This window comes from Schistocerca gregaria, chromosome 3 (genome assembly GCF_023897955.1).
Source record: "Schistocerca gregaria isolate iqSchGreg1 chromosome 3, iqSchGreg1.2, whole genome shotgun sequence".
Lineage (NCBI taxonomy): Eukaryota > Metazoa > Arthropoda > Insecta > Orthoptera > Acrididae > Schistocerca > Schistocerca gregaria.
In genome coordinates, this window is record NC_064922.1 from 596,506,779 (window position 1) to 596,526,379 (window position 19,601).

The 19,601-nt window shown below is 40.6% G+C and overlaps 1 protein-coding gene across 12 annotated transcripts in view; it reads right to left on the bottom strand.

The window, feature by feature from the left end:
• Positions 1-19,601, bottom strand: part of LOC126353840 (transmembrane GTPase Marf) — a 168,800-nt gene that overhangs the window by 115,310 nt on the left and 33,889 nt on the right. For 9 of the 12 annotated variants that reach the window (XM_050002983.1, XM_050002984.1, XM_050002972.1 and 6 more), the window contains one exon: positions 9,370-9,618. In XM_050002983.1, coding sequence (XP_049858940.1) covers positions 9,370-9,583 — 214 coding nt within the window. In that variant the 5' untranslated portion in view covers positions 9,584-9,618. Of the gene's footprint in view, positions 1-9,369; positions 9,619-16,224; positions 16,515-19,601 lie in introns of all 12 variants that reach the window. The other 3 variants (XM_050002973.1, XM_050002978.1, XM_050002982.1) reach the window with 2 other exon arrangements.

Here is a 19,601-nt window from a genome sequence, read left to right on the forward strand (position 1 = left end):
TTCCAAAATGAGTTAGTATATTCACAACTAGTACAATTAATGATAAGTTTCTAGGGTAGTCCATTTGATATCTCACTGTCTTCACGTAAACTAACTGGCCCTCCACATATTTTACAACACACACATTCACCTAACACTCTTGTTAGGATGTGTAAATCTATCAGAATATAGCCTAACCTACCATTTACATCACTTTCGTTTTGAGGAAACTGTGTATCACAGCGTTTTATTTTAATCTTCGAAGTACTAACGGGTGTTTTTCTAGATACTGACAAGTTCGCCTGTATTTCATTGTGTAATTTTACACACGCCGCATGTTGAACACAGTGTTTCCCTTTATTTAAAAATCTATAACAATGAAACCCATGTTTCTTAAAAACACTTCATTTTGGCATCATACTTTACTTTTTGAGAGATTTACCAATTTATTCATCACTTTTCCTTGGAAAAACATTAGCACTTCGACATACAATGCTTGTTAATACTATGAAATATGATACTGTTTTTGGCAGTGCTACCAATACAAACATGTAATTTAACCTTTATAACACATCAATCCACAGCCTTCAATATAAAAAATTACCTATTTTATTAGATCTTTAAGTAATACACATAAAAATTTTAATGTTTTCAACTGGTGTAGATTATATTTAAAAAATTAAATACTTCCCATGTGAGTTTGTAAGTGATATATCACTTTATTTGAAAATTTGTAAATTTTTTAATGAGATAAAAATCCAAAAAAATTTTTTAAAAACTTATTATATCTCCTCTTAATAAAAGGGATCTGCTTGTCATTAAAACACTAATGTATAATCAACATTTCTCACTGAAGCATTCCAGTTCAATTTTTGAAAAATTTTCCCTCTTCACATGTGGTTCTCCTGAACTTCCACGCTCTTAACTCCTACAAAGTCAAACATATACTGATGATTTAAACCAAGAATGGTGGAAATCATTGTATTATCAATTGAGGTATTTAATATTCTGCACCTGGTAACAGTGAAAAATTTGGATACATGTTAATGAAATGTCATTCATTTTGCGAGGTACACAAAAGAAAGGAACTCTCATGCAGAGTGATTTTTGGTGTGTACAAAAACATCACCAACAGAAAGTATTGATAAATGACAGACAAAAATTCCTCTTCCTCTTTTTGCTTGGACAATGGTTTAGTCAATAATTACTGTGAAAGCTTCTTGTTTATAGGACCAAACAGCTGTTATAGGACAAGCAGATGCAAAAGTATGTCAGCACAAGCAGCCATGTGGGAGACTTCAGTCTGTGTTGATGACAATATGCGGTGGTAACATAAAAAGAAATTTATGCCACATTTGTACAACATAAACTGTTACGTAGTTCGGCCACCAAAAATTGAAGTAAATGAATGCCTTGTTTCCAAAGTTAGGATTCTTCATTTAAATAAAACAGCTCCACACAATATTTGTGTAATTTTATCTATGACTTACTCAATTTTCCTTTCTTAAAACTTATCATCTGTGACCTACAGAAATGTAATGACAGCTCAGCAAATTTGGTTGGCATGAAAAATCTTACATAAATATTTGGTTGCTTTCAGCATTGCCTGTATCATTTGATCAAAACATGCATTTTAAACAGCCACTATCATCCAAAAAGAGAGACTCTGAGACCATGAAGATACACAAAGAGCTGTGTCTTCAGCACAGCTATGTGATTGTGAAACATGGGCAACGGGGTAAGACAGAAATGAAGCAATTACATGCCTTTAAAATGTTGTGTGACAGCAGATTGCTGAAGATCAGATGGTTTACAGAAGTAAGGAATGAAGAGGTCCGGCAAGGAATCAAATAGAAAAAAACGACGAGGATATAAAGTAACAAAACTAGGACACAGAATAGTTGGGCAAATATTATGACACAAGTTGTTGCTGAAAGCAAATGCTGAAGGGATGGTAGAGAGAATAGGAACAGAGACAGCAGACTGTCAATATGTGACGCAGTACTTACACTTAAATGAAGAGGATAGCTGGCAATGACAGGCGTGAAGGGTTGCATCGAAACAACCTTAGGTTTCACGACAAAAAACAATAACAGATAAATATTTAAATACAATAAACGTTAAGATATTTGGTTTGGTGTTTAAGTGGGTGACTGTTAACACTGCAAATACTAAGATCTGAGGTCAACCATCAGTTGGGCATGAGTAAGACGCCTGCTACCAACATATTGCGTTGTCGACAAATCATGAGTGCGCGACAAATGGGACTCTAAGTAGTGGTGTAGGTGATGGGCTTTTCACCAGTGACTCTCTCAAATTAAACTGCGAATACATAGGAAGAAAGATCCTTTATCATTTAGCTACTTTATAGCAGGTCAGCAACTGGAAGCAGTTAATTCCATAAATTATATGAGAGTACGCATTAGGAGTGATTTAAAACGGAATGACTACATAAAATTAATCATCAGTAAAGCAGATGCCAGACAGATTCATTGGAAGAATCCCAAGGAAATGCAGTCCGAAAACAAAGGAAGTAGGTTACAGTACACTTGCACGCCCACTGCTTGAATACTGCTCACCGGTGTGGGATCCGTACCAGATATGGTTGATAGAAGAGATAGAGAAGATCCAAAGGAGAGCAGCGCGCTTCGTTACAGGATCATTTAGTAATCGTGAATGCATTACGGAGATAGATAAACTCCAGTGGAAGACTCTGCAAGAGACGCTCAGTAGCTTGAAACGGGCTTTTGTTGAAGTTTCGAGAACATACCTTCACCGAGGAGTCAAGCAGTATATTGCTCACTCCTACGTGTATCTCGCGAAGAGACCATGACGATAAAATCAGAGAGATTAGAGCCCACACACAGGCATACTGACAATCTTTCTTTCCATGAAAATGCAAGACTGGAATAGAAGGGAGAATCGATAGAGGTACTCAAAGTACCCTCCGCCACACACCGTCAGGTGGCTTGGGGAGTATGTACGTAGATGTAGATGTAGATGCTGTGACATCAAATTTCTGGCAAGAGTCTTTGAGGTGTGTAGATGTAGATAACAGGTGGCTGAATGTGTATGATCTGTTGTTGAAAAACATTTCTATAGTTTATTTCTTTGCATGTGTGTTCTTAACCTGTAAAAACTCAACTTCAGATATGTATATATCTTGATGCTCAGACTCAAAAGTAGGTACTAAAGCTTAGGATCATCACATTACATGTACTAACTTCCATACAACACAAAAGGAAGCGAAGTTCAACTTTCCATTGTTCAACTGGAGTCCTGTTCTGAATTGGAGCTTTGCCTCGCAGCTGATCAGCTAATCTTCCCACATTTTATACCTTCTGTGTATACATTACCCAACTGTACTGATGCATGGAGCATCTACCACATGTACTTCTTGCAAACTGTGTTCGTTTGGAGTGACTATTAACATGAATTCATTAGCATATATTTTGCAACAATACCAATCAGTAATTAAATATTCAGAATCATCACATTCATTATGTATTCCTAACAAAACACCCATGAAGCAATTACCTGTGATTACAATATCCATGAACATTAAGAGTTACACAATTTTCCATGCTGATATATATCATTGTAGCCCAACTCCTGACAAACTCAAATTTCCGTCTAATTATGGCCGCCATCTTCTTGTAAATATGAGATCTAAGATGTGTATCAGTACCTAAGTTCAAGAAGCATGGGCTGTACTCTAGACAAGGGACAGAAACCCAAATCTTTGAAAGAAAATTTCTCATGCCACTGCTGCTTTGAATCCTCCACACAAAGAATAACAAAACAGTTCAGACAAGTGCAGCCTGGTGGCTCAACGGTAAAGTACCAGCTCTCGGGTTGATCTGTGGTCAGGATTTTTATCTGTCACTTATCACTTATTTCACTCCTGTTAATTTTAGTTAATGTAAAAAAAAATGTGTCACACTGCAGTTCGGTATCCATATTAAATAGGTGGTCCCCCTGTACCTGACTGCATAAATCATTTCACATTTTGGAGGAAGGCAACAGCATACCATCTCCAACAGGACCATGCCTAGTGAAACACTGTGTTGTTCAAACCAAACATTGGTTTGATAACAGCTTGGCTTACTACACTCCTGGAAATGGAAAAAAGAACACATTAACACCGGTGTGTCACACCCACCATACTTGCTCCGGACACTGCGAGAGGGCTGTACAAGCAATGATCACACGCACGGCACAGCGGACACACCAGGAACCGCGGTGTTGGTCGTCGAATGGCGCTAGCTGCGCAGCATTTGTGCACCGCCGCCGTTAGTGTCAGCCAGTTTGCCGTGGCATAAGGAGCTCCATCGCAGTCTTTAACACTGGTAGCATGCCGCAACAGCGCGGACGTGAACCGTATGTGCAGTTGACGGACTTTGAGCGAGGGCGTATAGTGGGCATGCGGGAGGCCGCGTGGACGTACCGCCGAATTGCTCAACACGTGGGGCGTGAGGTCTCCACAGTACATCAATGTTGTCGCCAGTGGTCGGCGGAAGGTGCACGTGCCCGTCGACCTTGGACCGGACCGCAGCGACGCTCGGATGCACGCCAAGACCGTAGGATCCTACACAGTGCCGTAGGGGACCGCACCGCCACTTCCCAGCAAATTAGGGACACTGTTGCTCCAGGGGTATCGGCGAGGACCATTCGCAACCGTCTCCATGAAGCTGGGCTACGGTCCCGCACACCGTTAGGCCGTCTTCCGCTCACGCCCCAACATCGTGCAGCCCGCCTCCAGTGGTGTCGCGACAGGCGTGAAAGGAGGGACGAATGCAGACGTGTCGTCTTCAGCGATGAGAGTCGCTTCTTCCTTGGTGCCAATGACGGTCGTATGCGTGTTTGGCGCCGTGCAGGTGAGCGCCACAATCAGGACTGCATACGACCGAGGCACACAGGGCCAACACCCGGCATCATGGTGTGGGGAGCGATCTCCTACACTGGCCGTACACCTCTGGTGATCGTCGAGGGACACTGAATAGTGCACGGTACATCCAAACCGTCATCGAACCCATCGTTCTACCATTCCTAGACCGGCAAGGGAACTTGCTGTTCCAACAGGACAATGCACGTCCGCATGTATCCCGTGCCACCCAACGTGCTCTAGAAGGTGTAAGTCAACTACCCTGGCCAGCAAGATCTCCGGATCTGTCCCCCATTGAGCATGTTTGGGACTGGATGAAGCGTCGTCTCACGCGGTCTGCACGTCCAGCACGAACGCTGGTCCAACTGAGGCTCCAGGTGGAAATGGCATGGCAAGCCGTTCCACAGGACTACTCCAGCATCTCTATGATCGTCTCCATTGGAGAATAGCAGCCTGCATTGCTGCGAAAGGTGGGTATACACTGTACTAGTGCCGACATTGTGCATGATCTGTTGCCTGTGTCTATGTGCCTGTGGTTCTGTCAGTGTGATCATGTGATGTATCTGGCCCCAGGAATGTGTCAATAAAGTTTCCCCTTCCTGGGACAATGAATTCACGGTGTTCTTATTTCAATTTCCAGGAGTGTATTTCACATGGCTAGGAGAGTGAGTTGCTGTTATTCACAAAGAGAGTAAATTAACATTTTTACTTCAGATGAACGTCAAAGAAAATTCTGAGAAGGTTACTGGTACATGTGACAAAAACTTCTGCAGACTACCAAAAATATCTGCAAGTAAGGCAAATAAATGGCTTTGCAATTTGATGAAGAACCTTCATAACAATTTGATAACAAAAACATCTTTTTGTATGCTGTTGAGGCAAAATAATATGACTGTGATGATATTCCAGTATGTTCCTAAGTTTTGCTTTTGTACTGAACCTTAAATATTCTGCCCTAAACAGATACTTAATAACAAAATTAATCAGACATGTACATTTCAAAGATCTAGTTTAATGTTTAAGCTATGAATCCCACAGGCACACCTAGGTGAAAGACATGTTTAAGTCTTTCCTTAATTAAACTAGTTTCATTAATTTCCTAAATACATAGGTTCATGTTTGACAAGGGCTGTCTCCAGTGTTTCACAGGAACTAATACCCTGCAGGCAGACTCCAATCACTGATCACTGTCCAGCCCTTAGCTTAGCCAGAATAGTATATGGCAGTGTATTGATTTAAAAAGAGGAAGGAGGGAGGCTTTGAAAGGAGAGTGAGATAATTGTTGTACCATTCAGCACTTCACACTTTTGTGTCAGCAGCATCTGCTCTCAAAAGGCTGTAAACAAAACCAAACTGAAATCTTACAAAGTAATGGTAGTGTACAGCCTGACCAATTCAGATAGCTGAAATGTATTCACAGTTGTAAATATGGACAACCATCAGCTGTATAATGGAATGACAACAATAAAAATTTGTTGCCAGACCAAGACTCGAACCCAGATTTACCGCTTATTGCTACCTGAGCCTGCTTCATGGTGACTGTTGTCACTCCATTATACAGATGACGGTTGTCCATGTTTGCAACTGGGAATACATTTTATTTATTTCACAATGGCTGGTAGTTGTTGCAGAGCCTGTTCCTTCGGACATGCATGCAATATCATATCGAATTCAGAAACTGTCAGGTTCAACATTAGTACTGCAACTGGCCACTGCAATCTGTGCCTCATGGAGAGGTTGAGCTGAAATGTTCCTTCTTTCTAATGAAGCATAGCTGCAATTATCCAGGTATGTACATGGACCCACATAACAATAGACAATGGAGTTCTGAATATAATTTTCAGTTACTTCAAAAGCCTCTGCATTATGTTAAAATAAGAGTGTCCCATACAATTAGTTCAAAATGAATTATTTGACCAGCCCTATTCAACGAAACTACAACTTTGGATAAATAAGTAAACAATATACCACAACCTCATTTTTTTCCAAGGAAATAACAGTTAATGAATAATCCTACTGTTATTTTGTGCAGGACAATGCACAGCACACACGGCCAATACATCAGTGTCAGTGTGTGTTTTTGAAGGTAGTATAGTTGACTGGCCTCGTCTATTCCCAGAGTTAAATCGGTGAGATTTTACTCCCTTGAGCATATTAAAAGATATGGTGCACACAAACAACCCTCATACACTTGTCGAGATGGAAAACAGTACATTGATCAGGTAGAACATTAAAACCACCTATCTAATAGCAGGTATGTCCACCTTTGCCACAGATAACGGCAGTGAAGTGTCGTTGCGTGGGAGCAATGAGGCCTTGGTACATCTCAGAAGGGAGTTGGCACAATGTCTGCATACACAAGTCACGTAATTCCCGTAAATTCCAGAGAGGGGGTGATAAGCTCTCATGTCACATTCAGTCACATCCCATACGTGTTAAATCACGTTCAGATCTGACAAGTTAGAGAGCCAGCACATCAATTGGCACTCGCCGCTGTGTTCCTCAAACCACTCCATCACATTTCAACCTTGTAACATGGCACAGTATCTTGCTGAAAAATGCCACTGTTATCAGGAACCATGATCATAGTGAAGGGATGTACGTGGTCTACAACCAGTGAACTATACTCCTTGACCACCATGGTGCCTTGCACGAGCTCCACTGGACCCATGGATGCCCATTTGAATGTTCCCCAGAGCATGAAGGAGCCACCTCCAGCTTGTCTCTGTCCCCTGGTACACATGTCAAGGAGCTGTTCCCCTGGAAAATGATGAATTAGTGGCCTCCCATTGGCATGATGATGAAAGTATCGGGATTCCTCAGACCATCCAACACACTGCCACTACACCAGTCCACTGCCAACAGTCAGGTGCACATTTCAGTCGTAGTTACTGATGTCACGGTGTTAACATTGGCACATGCATGTATCGTCAGGATTGTTTGGTGTACGGTGTGCTTACACACACACACACACACACACACACACGCACACACACACACACACACACACACACACACACACACACACTTGTTTTCTGCCCAGAATTAAAGTCTGCGTCGCACATTTCAGTCGTAGTTACTGATGTCACGGTGTTAACATTGGCACATGCATGTATCGTCAGGATTGTTTGGTGTACGGTGTGCTTACACACACACACACACACACACACACTTGTTTTCTGCCCAGAATTAAAGTCTGCGTCCACCACAGAATGCCACCTGTCCTGTTTTACCAGTCTACCCAGCCTACGATGTCTGACGTCCGTAACGATGGGTGGCCGCCCTACTCTGTGACATCTGGACATGGTTTCATCTTGGTCCGCCACGTGTTGAAGACACTCACCACAGCCGTCCTGGAACACCCAACAGGTCGTCCAGTTTCGAAATGCTCATGCCGAGTCTCCAGGCCGTTAAAATCTGCCCTCGGACACACTTGGATAGATTGTGCGTCTTCCCATTCTACATACGGACAGCAAGCTCACTAATACTATTTACATCATGCATGTGTGTGACTAGGAGTCATTCCCTGCTAGGGGACACTAGGGCATGAGTGTATCTATAGTAGATCAATGGTCAGAATGTTCATAACTGATCAGTGTATTCAACTTGTGAATTCAAGGATGAAATCTGAAGAATGTGTGAATGTGTTCACTGAAGGTATCAAGACTGCTTTGGTCCCGAGAAATGCCATTTTGAACACTTGCTTTAATTAAAGGAAAGCTTAATTTAATCACATAGGATCTTAGCTCGCGTTAAACATGGGGAAGATGATACGAGCTTTCATTCAACAGCTGTACGGGGAACTAACCGGTACACATCTCGTGCAAACTATGAGCCTGCACTTGCGTCACACATAAAGCACCATACATATGGAAATTCTTATATTTTAATTGCGTGTGGCAACCATCCCACTGCCTTTCACGTGAGCAGAAACCTGTCACATAACTAACAAGACTACTGTGATTTGTTATGATATTTATGTCACTAACTACATATGAAACAGCTTATTTATTCAAAGATGTTAAGGACACCACACACACTAGACAAAAGACACCACAAAACCACCATCACCATAAATACAATCTGCACTGTGAATTAAATTCAACAAATATGCTGATAACATGCAAATGATAACATATCACATGTGATAGCAATGATTTATGTCACCTTTTTTAGAAGTATCTCTTTATCTTTCTTTACCAAATTATCTTCAGATAAATTTTATTTACACCAAATAATTCAGAAAAGGTATTTTCTTTCTCTCAGATAATGGTTACCACCTTCGTGCCACGTGATTACATTTGTGTGTGTGTGTGTGTGTGTGTGTGTGTGTGTGTGTGTGTGTGTGGAGCATGCTAAAAATAACACCAAGACACAATAAAGCACATTACAAAGTCTGTATGTGCAATAAAATACCAGAGAGTACTGAAAACCATTTATTGCACAGAAACAACAGAATAGTAACCAGCATATAAATACCATCAGTACACTGGAACCATACTTACTTTGCATATATGAAGCTGTATTCCTGACATAGTCTTCAATTTCCACAAATATTCCATTGATCTTCTTTTTGGCTTTGACGAATATCTGTAGTGGAGAAGTTGAGTCATGTAAGTTTCTTGTATCACCACCAGGCCCTCCAACCAAAGATGACCCCCTTATTGAAGGGCCATCTCCAGCCATTTGAGACAATGAGCGATTTATATAGGCAGCCATTAAATCACTACTAGGTGCTCATGCAGGTTTGCAAACTGAAAACAAAGAAAGAAAAAGAACTCCACTAAACTCACAACAGATGTTGAAAAATCTGTCACTGTCAAATAGGTGCAGCTGTGTATGCATGCAGGATATCAAGTTGCACTGTACATTATACACAAATAGCAAAGCATATTTCTGAAACACTTAACATACTTTCACAACCTATGTCTCAGAACATATAAGTGAAATGCCCATTAAAAGCTGATTTCCTTTTTTTACGCACATTCTGACTTATTTACCTAAGGCTTGATCAGTAAGAAATGAGCAACTCTTACTCATTTCCATCACAAATTTTGCTGCTTCTTTACACATATACTACAACTGAGCCATCATCACATATTATTATATGCTTTTATTATTTTTCATACATTGTAAATACAAATACTGATGTTTTACCTTTGTCAGGTAATTTTCTGTTGCTTATTTCCATTTCAGTTCATGTCTTTGTCTCTGATAATTTCTACTGATAAAGTAACAGTCAAAAACTTAAGAATTGTGCTCTAAAAACATTTCAGTTCATGTCTTTGTCTCTGATAATTTCTACTGATAAAGTAACAGTCAAAAACTTAAGAATTGTGCTCTAAAAACAGTTACTCTTGGTAAAATAACTGGTAGAATTTAAGTATGGTAACCTAAGAAGAGGAGGGATATGTTGTTCTAATCAGTTTTTATAAGAAAAAGTAAGGAAGAAGAAAATTGGTGCAAGCGTGAAATACAATTGATCTGTATGGATGTAAACACAGAAGCAATAATTTGGCCCTCGGTGAATAGAAAATTAGAAAGATGCTAGCTACATAAAACCTCAAAACAATTTCTTCTGAAATGGTAACAAGAGTGAGCACATAAAGAGATACATCTACAGAGCATAGAAACTGCTATAGCTTTCCCTATTTAACACAAAAAATTGAATTTTACTGAATAATTCTCAATGCAAATTTGACGAGAATTGAGACAGAGATAGAGAGAGTTGTGGCAGAAGAGACTGAGAAGTAGAGACTGAATAAAAGGGAAAAACTTAAGGTGTGACAAACTGAGTAAAGGGAGGGAGAGGACGGCAGAGGGGGAGAAACAAGGCATAGAAGTACACAAATAAAAAAGACATCTAAAAATTAAAGATCCAGTAAAGACTTATCGAGGAATTGTGGAGGGTAGGCTAACTCAGGTTTAATCCAAAAGGGTGGCAGAGTGAGAGGATATGTCAGAGACCAAGTTCTCTTGTATGGAGTTCAGGAAAGTGATGCTGGTTGTGAGTATCCAAATGGCCTATGTGGTGCAGCATACAGACAGGTCTCTGGAGTACGCTGCAGTGCATGCTCAGTAACTGGGTAATGGATGTGTACAGTTGTTTTACATTCTGCCATTTTGATGGTGGTGCATGAAGGGACCTTAAGAGGGTCAACTGAAAAGTAGTGTTTCCACCTTCGTAACTCTTCAACAGTTGGCAGCATTGGTATGCAGCAGGTACTGGCTTGTTCCACAGCCTCTTCTCTCCAGCCCCAGTTGGTGGGAAGCCTTAGCAGTGAACGGTTGCGTTGTTACAGTGTTAAGTATGGAACCCTGTGCAGACAGTCAGCCAATGCAATTTAAGCAATGTGCAGTCATTGAATTCTTGACAGCAGAAGGTGCACCCGAAATGAAATTCATCAGAGAATGAAAGCAGTTTATGGTGATCGTGTTGATGTGAGTACTGTGTGTCACTGGATGAGTGAATTTAAAGATGTTGAGGTGGGAACATCTGACCTGCGCGACAAACAAAGAGTTGGACGTCCCGTGACAGCAACCACCAAGTTTCACAAGCAAAATGTTGACATATTGTTTCAGGATGATTGTCTGTCACTCAGAGAGAAATTGCAAGCACAATCAGCATTTCATAAGAATGTGTGGGTCAAATTATTGCTTATTATTGCTTCACTTGGCTATCTGAAGATATGTGCATGCTGAGTACCCCAGATGCTGACTACTGAAATGAAAGCACACGGATTTGAAATTTGCCAGGAACTCCTCTCACATTATGAGAATGAAGGTGATGCCTTTTTCCATTCAACTGTGGCAGGAGACGAAATGTGGGTACACCATTAAGACTCGGAGACAAAACGTCAGTCTATGGAATATCGACACAAGGACTCACCCCAGAAAAGAAATTCAAGATGAAGCCCTCAGCTGGAAAAATCATGGTCACAGTGTTCTGAGACACAGATGTTGTTATCCATGTCGATTTTCTTGATTGTGGAACAGCAATAAATTCAGAGCGTTACATCACAATGCTGCGAACTCTGACACAACAGCAAACAATGGTCCAAAAGGGAAAGGGAAATGTTTTTCTGGAGCATGACAATGCCAAACCACACACTGCATGTGCCAGCACAGCAGAGCTTCAGACACTGAATCTCACCACAGTACAGCATCCTCCATACAGAACAGATTTAGCACCATCTGACTTCCATCTGTTCCTGATAATGAAAGACGAGCTGTAGAGACACTATTATGCTTCTGATGAAGACATTGAGAGAACTGTGAGACTGTGGTTGCGGAAACAGTGTGTCGACTTCTTCCATGACTGTTTCAGAAAACTTATTCATCGTTGGTAGAAATGTATCCAACTTCTTGGTGATTATGTGGAAAAGTGAATATTGGTAATTAAAGATCACATTCTAAGGATTATTTCTGCATTTGATTTATTAAAAAATTCCCATCCAAACCCAATTAATGAAGGTAAAGGCATTACTTTTCATTCAACCCTCTTAGTTTAGCAGTATGCATTGGGTGTAATCAGTCTCTGAACAACATGCTTCCCAGATGTTTTTCAAATGAATGCCAAAACACAGTGGATCCAATAAAAAAATTTTAAAAAAACTGTATGAAACATGTTAATAACAGCCCATTCTCTTCTAATTTTCCATCTATGCATGTTGCAATGAAGTGAGAGGGGCAATGAACAGAGGCCTGCAGAAGTAAAGAACTTAGCTTTAACAGGTGTAAGACAAAAGTCAATGTATGTGTGAGAGAATAAATTTTGTTAAGGGTTCTTTGTGAGGATACTACCCTGACTGCAGCACATTCAAACTTGGTTTTACTAAAAGTACTTGTGAATTAATAACAAATTTATCACATATTACTAGTCCTATAATGAGTATATTCAGTGAATATTAAGGTTTTAATACTCTGTTAAGTGAAAATCCAATTGCCATGCCTGAAGGAGAGAAATGATGGCATCATCAGAGTAATATGAAATGCATCATGCTTTGACTGCTGAAAACAGCTGGCTGGCCAAAAAGAGGTTTCTTTCAAGACAATCCACAAAATATCTGCATGGGGAAAAAAAATGTTGCATGGTCTTATTGATGGTGGTATGCTGATGCCTTCCTCCAACCACTGAAATGATTTATATAGCTGTGATAAGGGGACTTACGGCTCAATAGGGGCTCCAATCATGGTGCAACTTGGCACTTTTTATATTTTCAATCATTGCTAGAGGTGAACAAAGTGACCCGTAAGACATAAAAACCCTAGACATGGGTGGGGCACAAACCACAGAACTTATAATCTGTAGTCCAGTACTTTACCACTTAGTTAAAAAAAGAAATCAAAGTAAAAAGTGGTCTACTGTATTCATCAGTGATTACTAGTCTGACAACCAAACTGTGGGACTGATAACCATGCAGTTTGGTCCCTTTAATCTACAAACCTACAAACAAACAAGTTTTTAACATTATTCATAGTTTTGTGCACTCCAATAAATGTTTTCTAATGTATATTTATACACAAAACACTATACTTGGCTGGACAGTGAGTTATGTTTTTATATTACAAATTCAAATGCTGAATCCAAGGCAAAGAGTTTGGGAAACACTTCTCCTCCACCCCCCCCCCCCCCAAATAGAAACAGAATGTAACATGAAGCAAACTTCAGTGCAACCAATCTGTACTTTCTAATACCACAACTGATGCTAATTATACATGGTAAAGTTCACAATTAAGTCCCCTGCAAAATGAGAACTGAGTGGGATCATTCACTTTCTTGCTACAGAACATACTACATCTGAGAATGAGTGTGATGTAAAAGTTCACAAGTGACAAATTGGTTGTAGCAATGAAGGATCTTGTCAGCATAATGTGCAGATATTTGTGATGCAGATCACCAGCAAAAGAAGTCTGTGGTATCTACTGATCTTATGGAACAAGTGGATCACAAAACTTGTTAATGATGACAGGCCACAATTTTCAAGCTAACTAGCAACACTCCCATCAGTTTTACACATGCCCGCATGAGAAATTTGGGTTTAAGACGTATATTATGTGTGGCCATCATATGTACTTACTAGCACAAGCTTAGCATTCCTCCAGCACCATTTCAGGGAAGGTAGGGAAATGGGGATGGGGGGAGGAAGGGGTAGAGAAAGTGAGAAAATGATGGCTCTTTTCTAAGAGTGACTGAGGCAACTGTTAAGTAGTATTGCTGTTTATAATGTGGAACCTGGGACAAAAGTCACCATAGTCTTATTCTGCAAAAATCTTTAACATCTATGAAAATTAATCCAGAATAATTGCACAGAAATATCATCAACTTTGCACCCCTCCATGACAGAGCTTGCTTTTGCATTGCAGTAGTGACAAGGAACTCCCCCTTAAGAGTTTCAGATGGAAGGCCATTCATTAGCTGCCTTACACTCCACATTTCCACATGGACTTCCTTCTGTTTTGTAAAAAAAGGAAAAAGAATTTGAAGTGCAACTTATCAACACAAATGAGGAGTTACAGGCCACAATCAGTAACTAATTAAATAGTTAGTCTCTTGTATATTACAATTAATTGAATTCTATGGCACATCAACCCTTACAGAGAGGAAAGGTATAAAAGAAAGCTAGCATCTCATACCACACTTCGTCTGAAGACTGCACTTTTAATAAATTACATGTATACAAAAGGGAAATTTTGTTTTAAGAATTTTGCTCAAGGGCTGTTTGCTTCAAGACTACAAACAAAGCACCTTTCTCCAAAAGTTATCAAACAACAATATAAACTATGTTAGACTGCTACTCACCACATAAAGGAGGTATCGAGTAGTGGACAAGCACATATAAAAGTACATTAAGCCATTAGACAAACTTCTCCATTAGACATTAGATTTGGAAAGCACATACATATTTAAACACACACACACACACACACACACACACACACACACACACACACACACACACACACACACACACACACACAGAGAGAGAGAGAGAGAGAGAGAGAGAGAGAGAGAGAGAGAGAGAGACAGTAATCTCCAGCACTGGGCCACAAATGCGCAAAACAGCGATCTTGGCTAGGGTGAGAAGCAGGGGTACAGAAGAGGCAGGGGATGAGGAGGATGTATAGCAGGTTAGGGGTGGAAGGAGATGCTGTAGTGCTGCCTGTGGGACTTGGAAAGGATGCAGTGGGACAGGATGGTGTGCTTCTAGGCTCCATGTCAGGAGGCTAAGCTGTGGGGGAGGGGAAGGGAAGAGAGGAGAACAGAGATAAGAATGGACTACACAACTGTGTTGGGGGCAGATGGGAGGTGGAGCCAGAAATGTGTGTGTGTGTGTGTGTGTGTGTGTGTGTGTGTGTGTGTGTGTGTGTGTGTGTGTGGAGTGAGATCAATCAGGCAGAGGACAGGAGGACAGAGACTAGCAAAGAGCAAGGTGATGGTGGTGGTTAGTGTTTAACGTCCCATCGACAACGAGGTCATTAGAGACGGAGCGGAAGCTCGGGTTAGGGAAGGATTGGGAAGGAAATCGGCCGTGCCCTTTCAAAGGAACCATCCCGGCATTTGCCTGAAATGATTTAGGGAAATCACGGAAAACCTAAATCAGGATGGCTGGAGAGGGGATTGAACCTTCATCCTCCCGAATGCGAGTCCAGTGTGCTAACCACTGCGCCACCTCGCTTGGTAAAGAGCAAGGGTTGAGACTGGGAGAGTTAACAAGAATGAAGTAGATGTTGCACAAAGAAATCTCCCTGTACAATTCAGAAAAGAAGGTCTTGGTGGCAAGAATCTAGACAGTGGAAACTGTGGAGCATTCACTGAAGCGAAGTACAATGTCCTGTGTGGCATACTCAGCAACCAGACAAGCCAGCTGCCTCTTAGCCACAGTGTGGCTGTGGCCATTCATGCAGATGGCCATCTTGTTAGCAGTAGTGTGCACACAGAATGCTGCACAGTGGATTTAGCGAAGTTGGTAGATCACATTCACATGGGTGCTCTCACAGATAGCCCTGCTTTTTAAGGGATTGGAGATGCCTGTAACAACAGGTAATATTTGGAGGATGTATGGGATGCCTTGCACCTAGGTCTTTCACAGTGACATGAAACTTTACTCTCATCATCTTTTCACAAGATATATGTAGGAGGTAGCAATATATCGATTGACTTGTAGAAATGTATGGGCTATGAATTTCTACAGTAAACCACACGGTCTCTTTTCTGGTGTCTGACAATCAAGTTAGATGATAACTTCTATGACACATTTTCAGTTATTAAAAGTCTTGGTGTCTCAGAGGTACAGTTACAGAATAAAAATCCAAGGGTCACAGGTTCAGTCAGTCCTAAAATTTTTTCTGTCACTTACCACTTCTTTAACCTCTGGTGCCATTTGTTAATGTGAGAAATGCTAAGCTGCTCTATCATTCTGATTCACAATAAACTGTAGGTCCCAACTAAGCTGGCTGGGTATGTAAGTTCACAGGTGGGAGGATGGCGACAGAATACCACCACCAGCACGACCGTGCATGGTACAGCTTTACCTTTTTTTCCTTTCTTCAAAGGGAGCTGTGACAAAATGCAGAGTTCTTCTTTGGATCTTTTCTATTTCCTCTATCTCGTGGTATTTGGTGTAGGTCCCAGATAGCCAAGTACCAGCTGAAAAAGAGTTTTCTAAGCTACATCCTTTGTGAATGAACAACTTTCTGAGAATTCTTCCAATTAATCTATCTGGCATCTACCTTTCATGCATGCAGTTTTATGTGGTCACTCCACTTTATTGTTCTGCACACAAATCCCAGTAGGTTTAATGGGTGTTAAATGCTTCCAGTGATTGATTGGCAAATTTGTCATCGAACAAAATGGAACTTATTGTCGACATACATAATAATGTTAATTTGTTTATGTTCAGTGTCAACTGCTGTTTGCTGAACCCTAAAGTGTCAATCATCCAAAGGTCTTCTTGCATTTTGTTACAATTTTTTAGCACTGTGACTTTGTATTATACTAAAGCATCACCCAAAAACAGCTTGATGAAGCTTCTGGTATACTCCACGAGATTCTTTGTATACAATGTGAACAGTAATAGTTTATAACACTCAACTGCAGCATGTACTAAGTTACTTTCATGTCTGAAGATTTCCCTGTTTCTGTTCTATTTGAAATTTTCCACTGAGTCTCTCATATATTCTGATAATCATACATCTGTTTTTTGTCAGTTTGCATGAACTGAGTTATGCAAATTAGAGGAAACCTTATTCTTAATGGTTAGATGGCAATTTGAATTCTGTTCTTGCGTAATTATAAACCAGTGCCTTAACCATTGCATAACCTAGTCCAATAACACCAATAGACATATAGGGCGAGTAGCGGGTTGAGGTAGAGAGCCCTTCACTGGGACTACCAGTCTGCCCATTCTCATTCACCCAGGGTGGTCAAGTGGCCACTACCCAGTAGGTTCTGACTAGGCACACATGAGAAGGGCTTTGCTAGTTATTTTGAGCTCCTATGTTAGGTGCACCACAACGGAGGAGTATCTGTTGAGAGGCCAGACAAACATGTGGTTCCTGAAGAGGGGGAGAAGCCTTTTCAGTAGTTGCAGGGGCAACAGTCTGGATGATTGACTGATCTGGCCTTGTAACACTAACCAAAACGGCCTCGCTGCGCTGGTACTGCGAACAGCTGAAAACAAGGGGAAACTACAGCCGTAATTTTTGCTGAGGGCATGAAGCTTTACTGTATAGTTAAATGATGATGGCGTCCTCTTGGATAAAATATTCCAGGGTAAAATAGTCCCCCATTCGGATCTCCGGGTGGGGAATACTCAAGATGACATCGTTATCAGGAGAAAGAAAACTGGCGTTCTATGGATCGGAGCGTGGAATGTCAGATCCCTTAATCGGGCAGGTAGGTTAGAAAATTTAAAAAGGGAAATGGATAGGTTAAAGTTAGATACAGTGAGAATTAGTGAAGTTCGCTGGCAGGAGGAACAAGACTTTTGGTCAGGCGAATACAGGGTTATAAATACAAAATCAAATAGGAGTAATGCAGGAGTCAGTTTAATAATGAATAAAAAAAAAAAAAAAAAAAAAAAAAAAAAAAAAAAAAAAAACAGGAGTGGGTAAGCTACTACAAACAGCATAGTGAACGCATTATTGTGGCCAAGATAGATACGAAGCCCATGCCTACTAAAGTAGTACAGGTTTATATGCCAACTAGCTCTGCAGATGATGAAGAAATTGAAGAAATATATGATGAGATAAAATAAATTATTCAGGTAGTGAAGGGAGACGAAAATTTAATAGTCATGGGTGACTGGAATTCGACAGTAGGAAAAGGGAGAGAAGGAAACATAGTAGATGAATATGGATTGGGGCTAAGAAATGGAAGAGGAAGCCGCCTGATAGAATTTTGCACAGAGCATAACTTAATCATAGCTAACACTTGGTTCAAGAATCATAAAAGAAGGTTGTATACATGGAAGAACCCTGGAGATACTGACAGGTTTCAGATAGATTATATAATGGTAAAAGAGATTTAGGAACAAGATTTTAAATTGTAAGACATTTCCAGGGGCAAATGTGGACTCTGACCACAATCTATTGGTTATAAACTATAGATTACAACTGAAGAAACTACAAAAAGGTGGGAATTTAAGGAGATGGGACCTGGATAAACTGACTAAACCAGAGGTTGTCCAGAGTTTCAGGGAGAGCATAAGGTAACAATTGACAGGAATGGGGGAAAGAAATACAGTAGAAGAAGAATGGGTAGCTTTGAGGGATGAAGTAGTGAAGGCAGCAGAGGATCAAGTAGGTAAAAAGACGAGGGCTAGTAGAAATCCTTGGGTAACAGAAGAAATATTGAATTTAATTGATGAAAGGAGAGAATATAACAATGCAGTAAATGAAGCTGGCAAAAAGGAATACAAACGTCTCAAAAATGAGATCGACACAAAGTGCAAAATGGCTAAGCAGGGATAGCTAGAGGACATATGTAAGGATGTAGAGGCTTATCTCATTATGGGTAAGATAATACAGCCTACAGGAATATTAAAGAGACCTTTGGAGAAAAGAGAACCACTTGTATGAATATAAAGAGCTCAGATGGAAACAGTTCTAAGCAAAGAAGGGAAGGCAGAAAGGTGGAAGGAGTATACAGAGGGTCTATACAAGGGCAATGTACTTCAGGACAATATTATGGAAATGGAAGAGGATGAATATGAATATGAAATGGGAGATACGATACCGCGTGAAGAGTTTGACAGAGCACTGAACGACCCGATTCGAAACAAGGCCCCGGGAGTAGACAACATTCCATTAGAACTACTGACGGCCTTGGGAGAGCCAGTCCTGACAAAACTCTATCATCTGGTGAGAAAGATGTATGCGACAGGCGAAATTCCCTCAGACTTCAAGAAGAATATAATAATTCCAATCCCAAAGAAAGCAGGTGCTGACAGGTGTGAAAATTACCAAATAATCAGTTTAATAAGTCACAGCTGCAAAATAGTAACGCGAATTATTTACAGACGAATGGAAAAACTGGTAGAAGCCGACCTCGGGGAAGATCAGTTTGGAGTCCGTAGAAATATAGGAACACGTGAGGCAATACTGACCCTACGATTTATCTTAGAAGCTAGATTAAGGAAAGGCAAACCTACATTTCTAGCATTTGTAGACTTAGAGTATTCCAGCCAACATTGTCAAAAGCTTTCTCTCTTTCAAATTCTAAAGATAGCAAGGG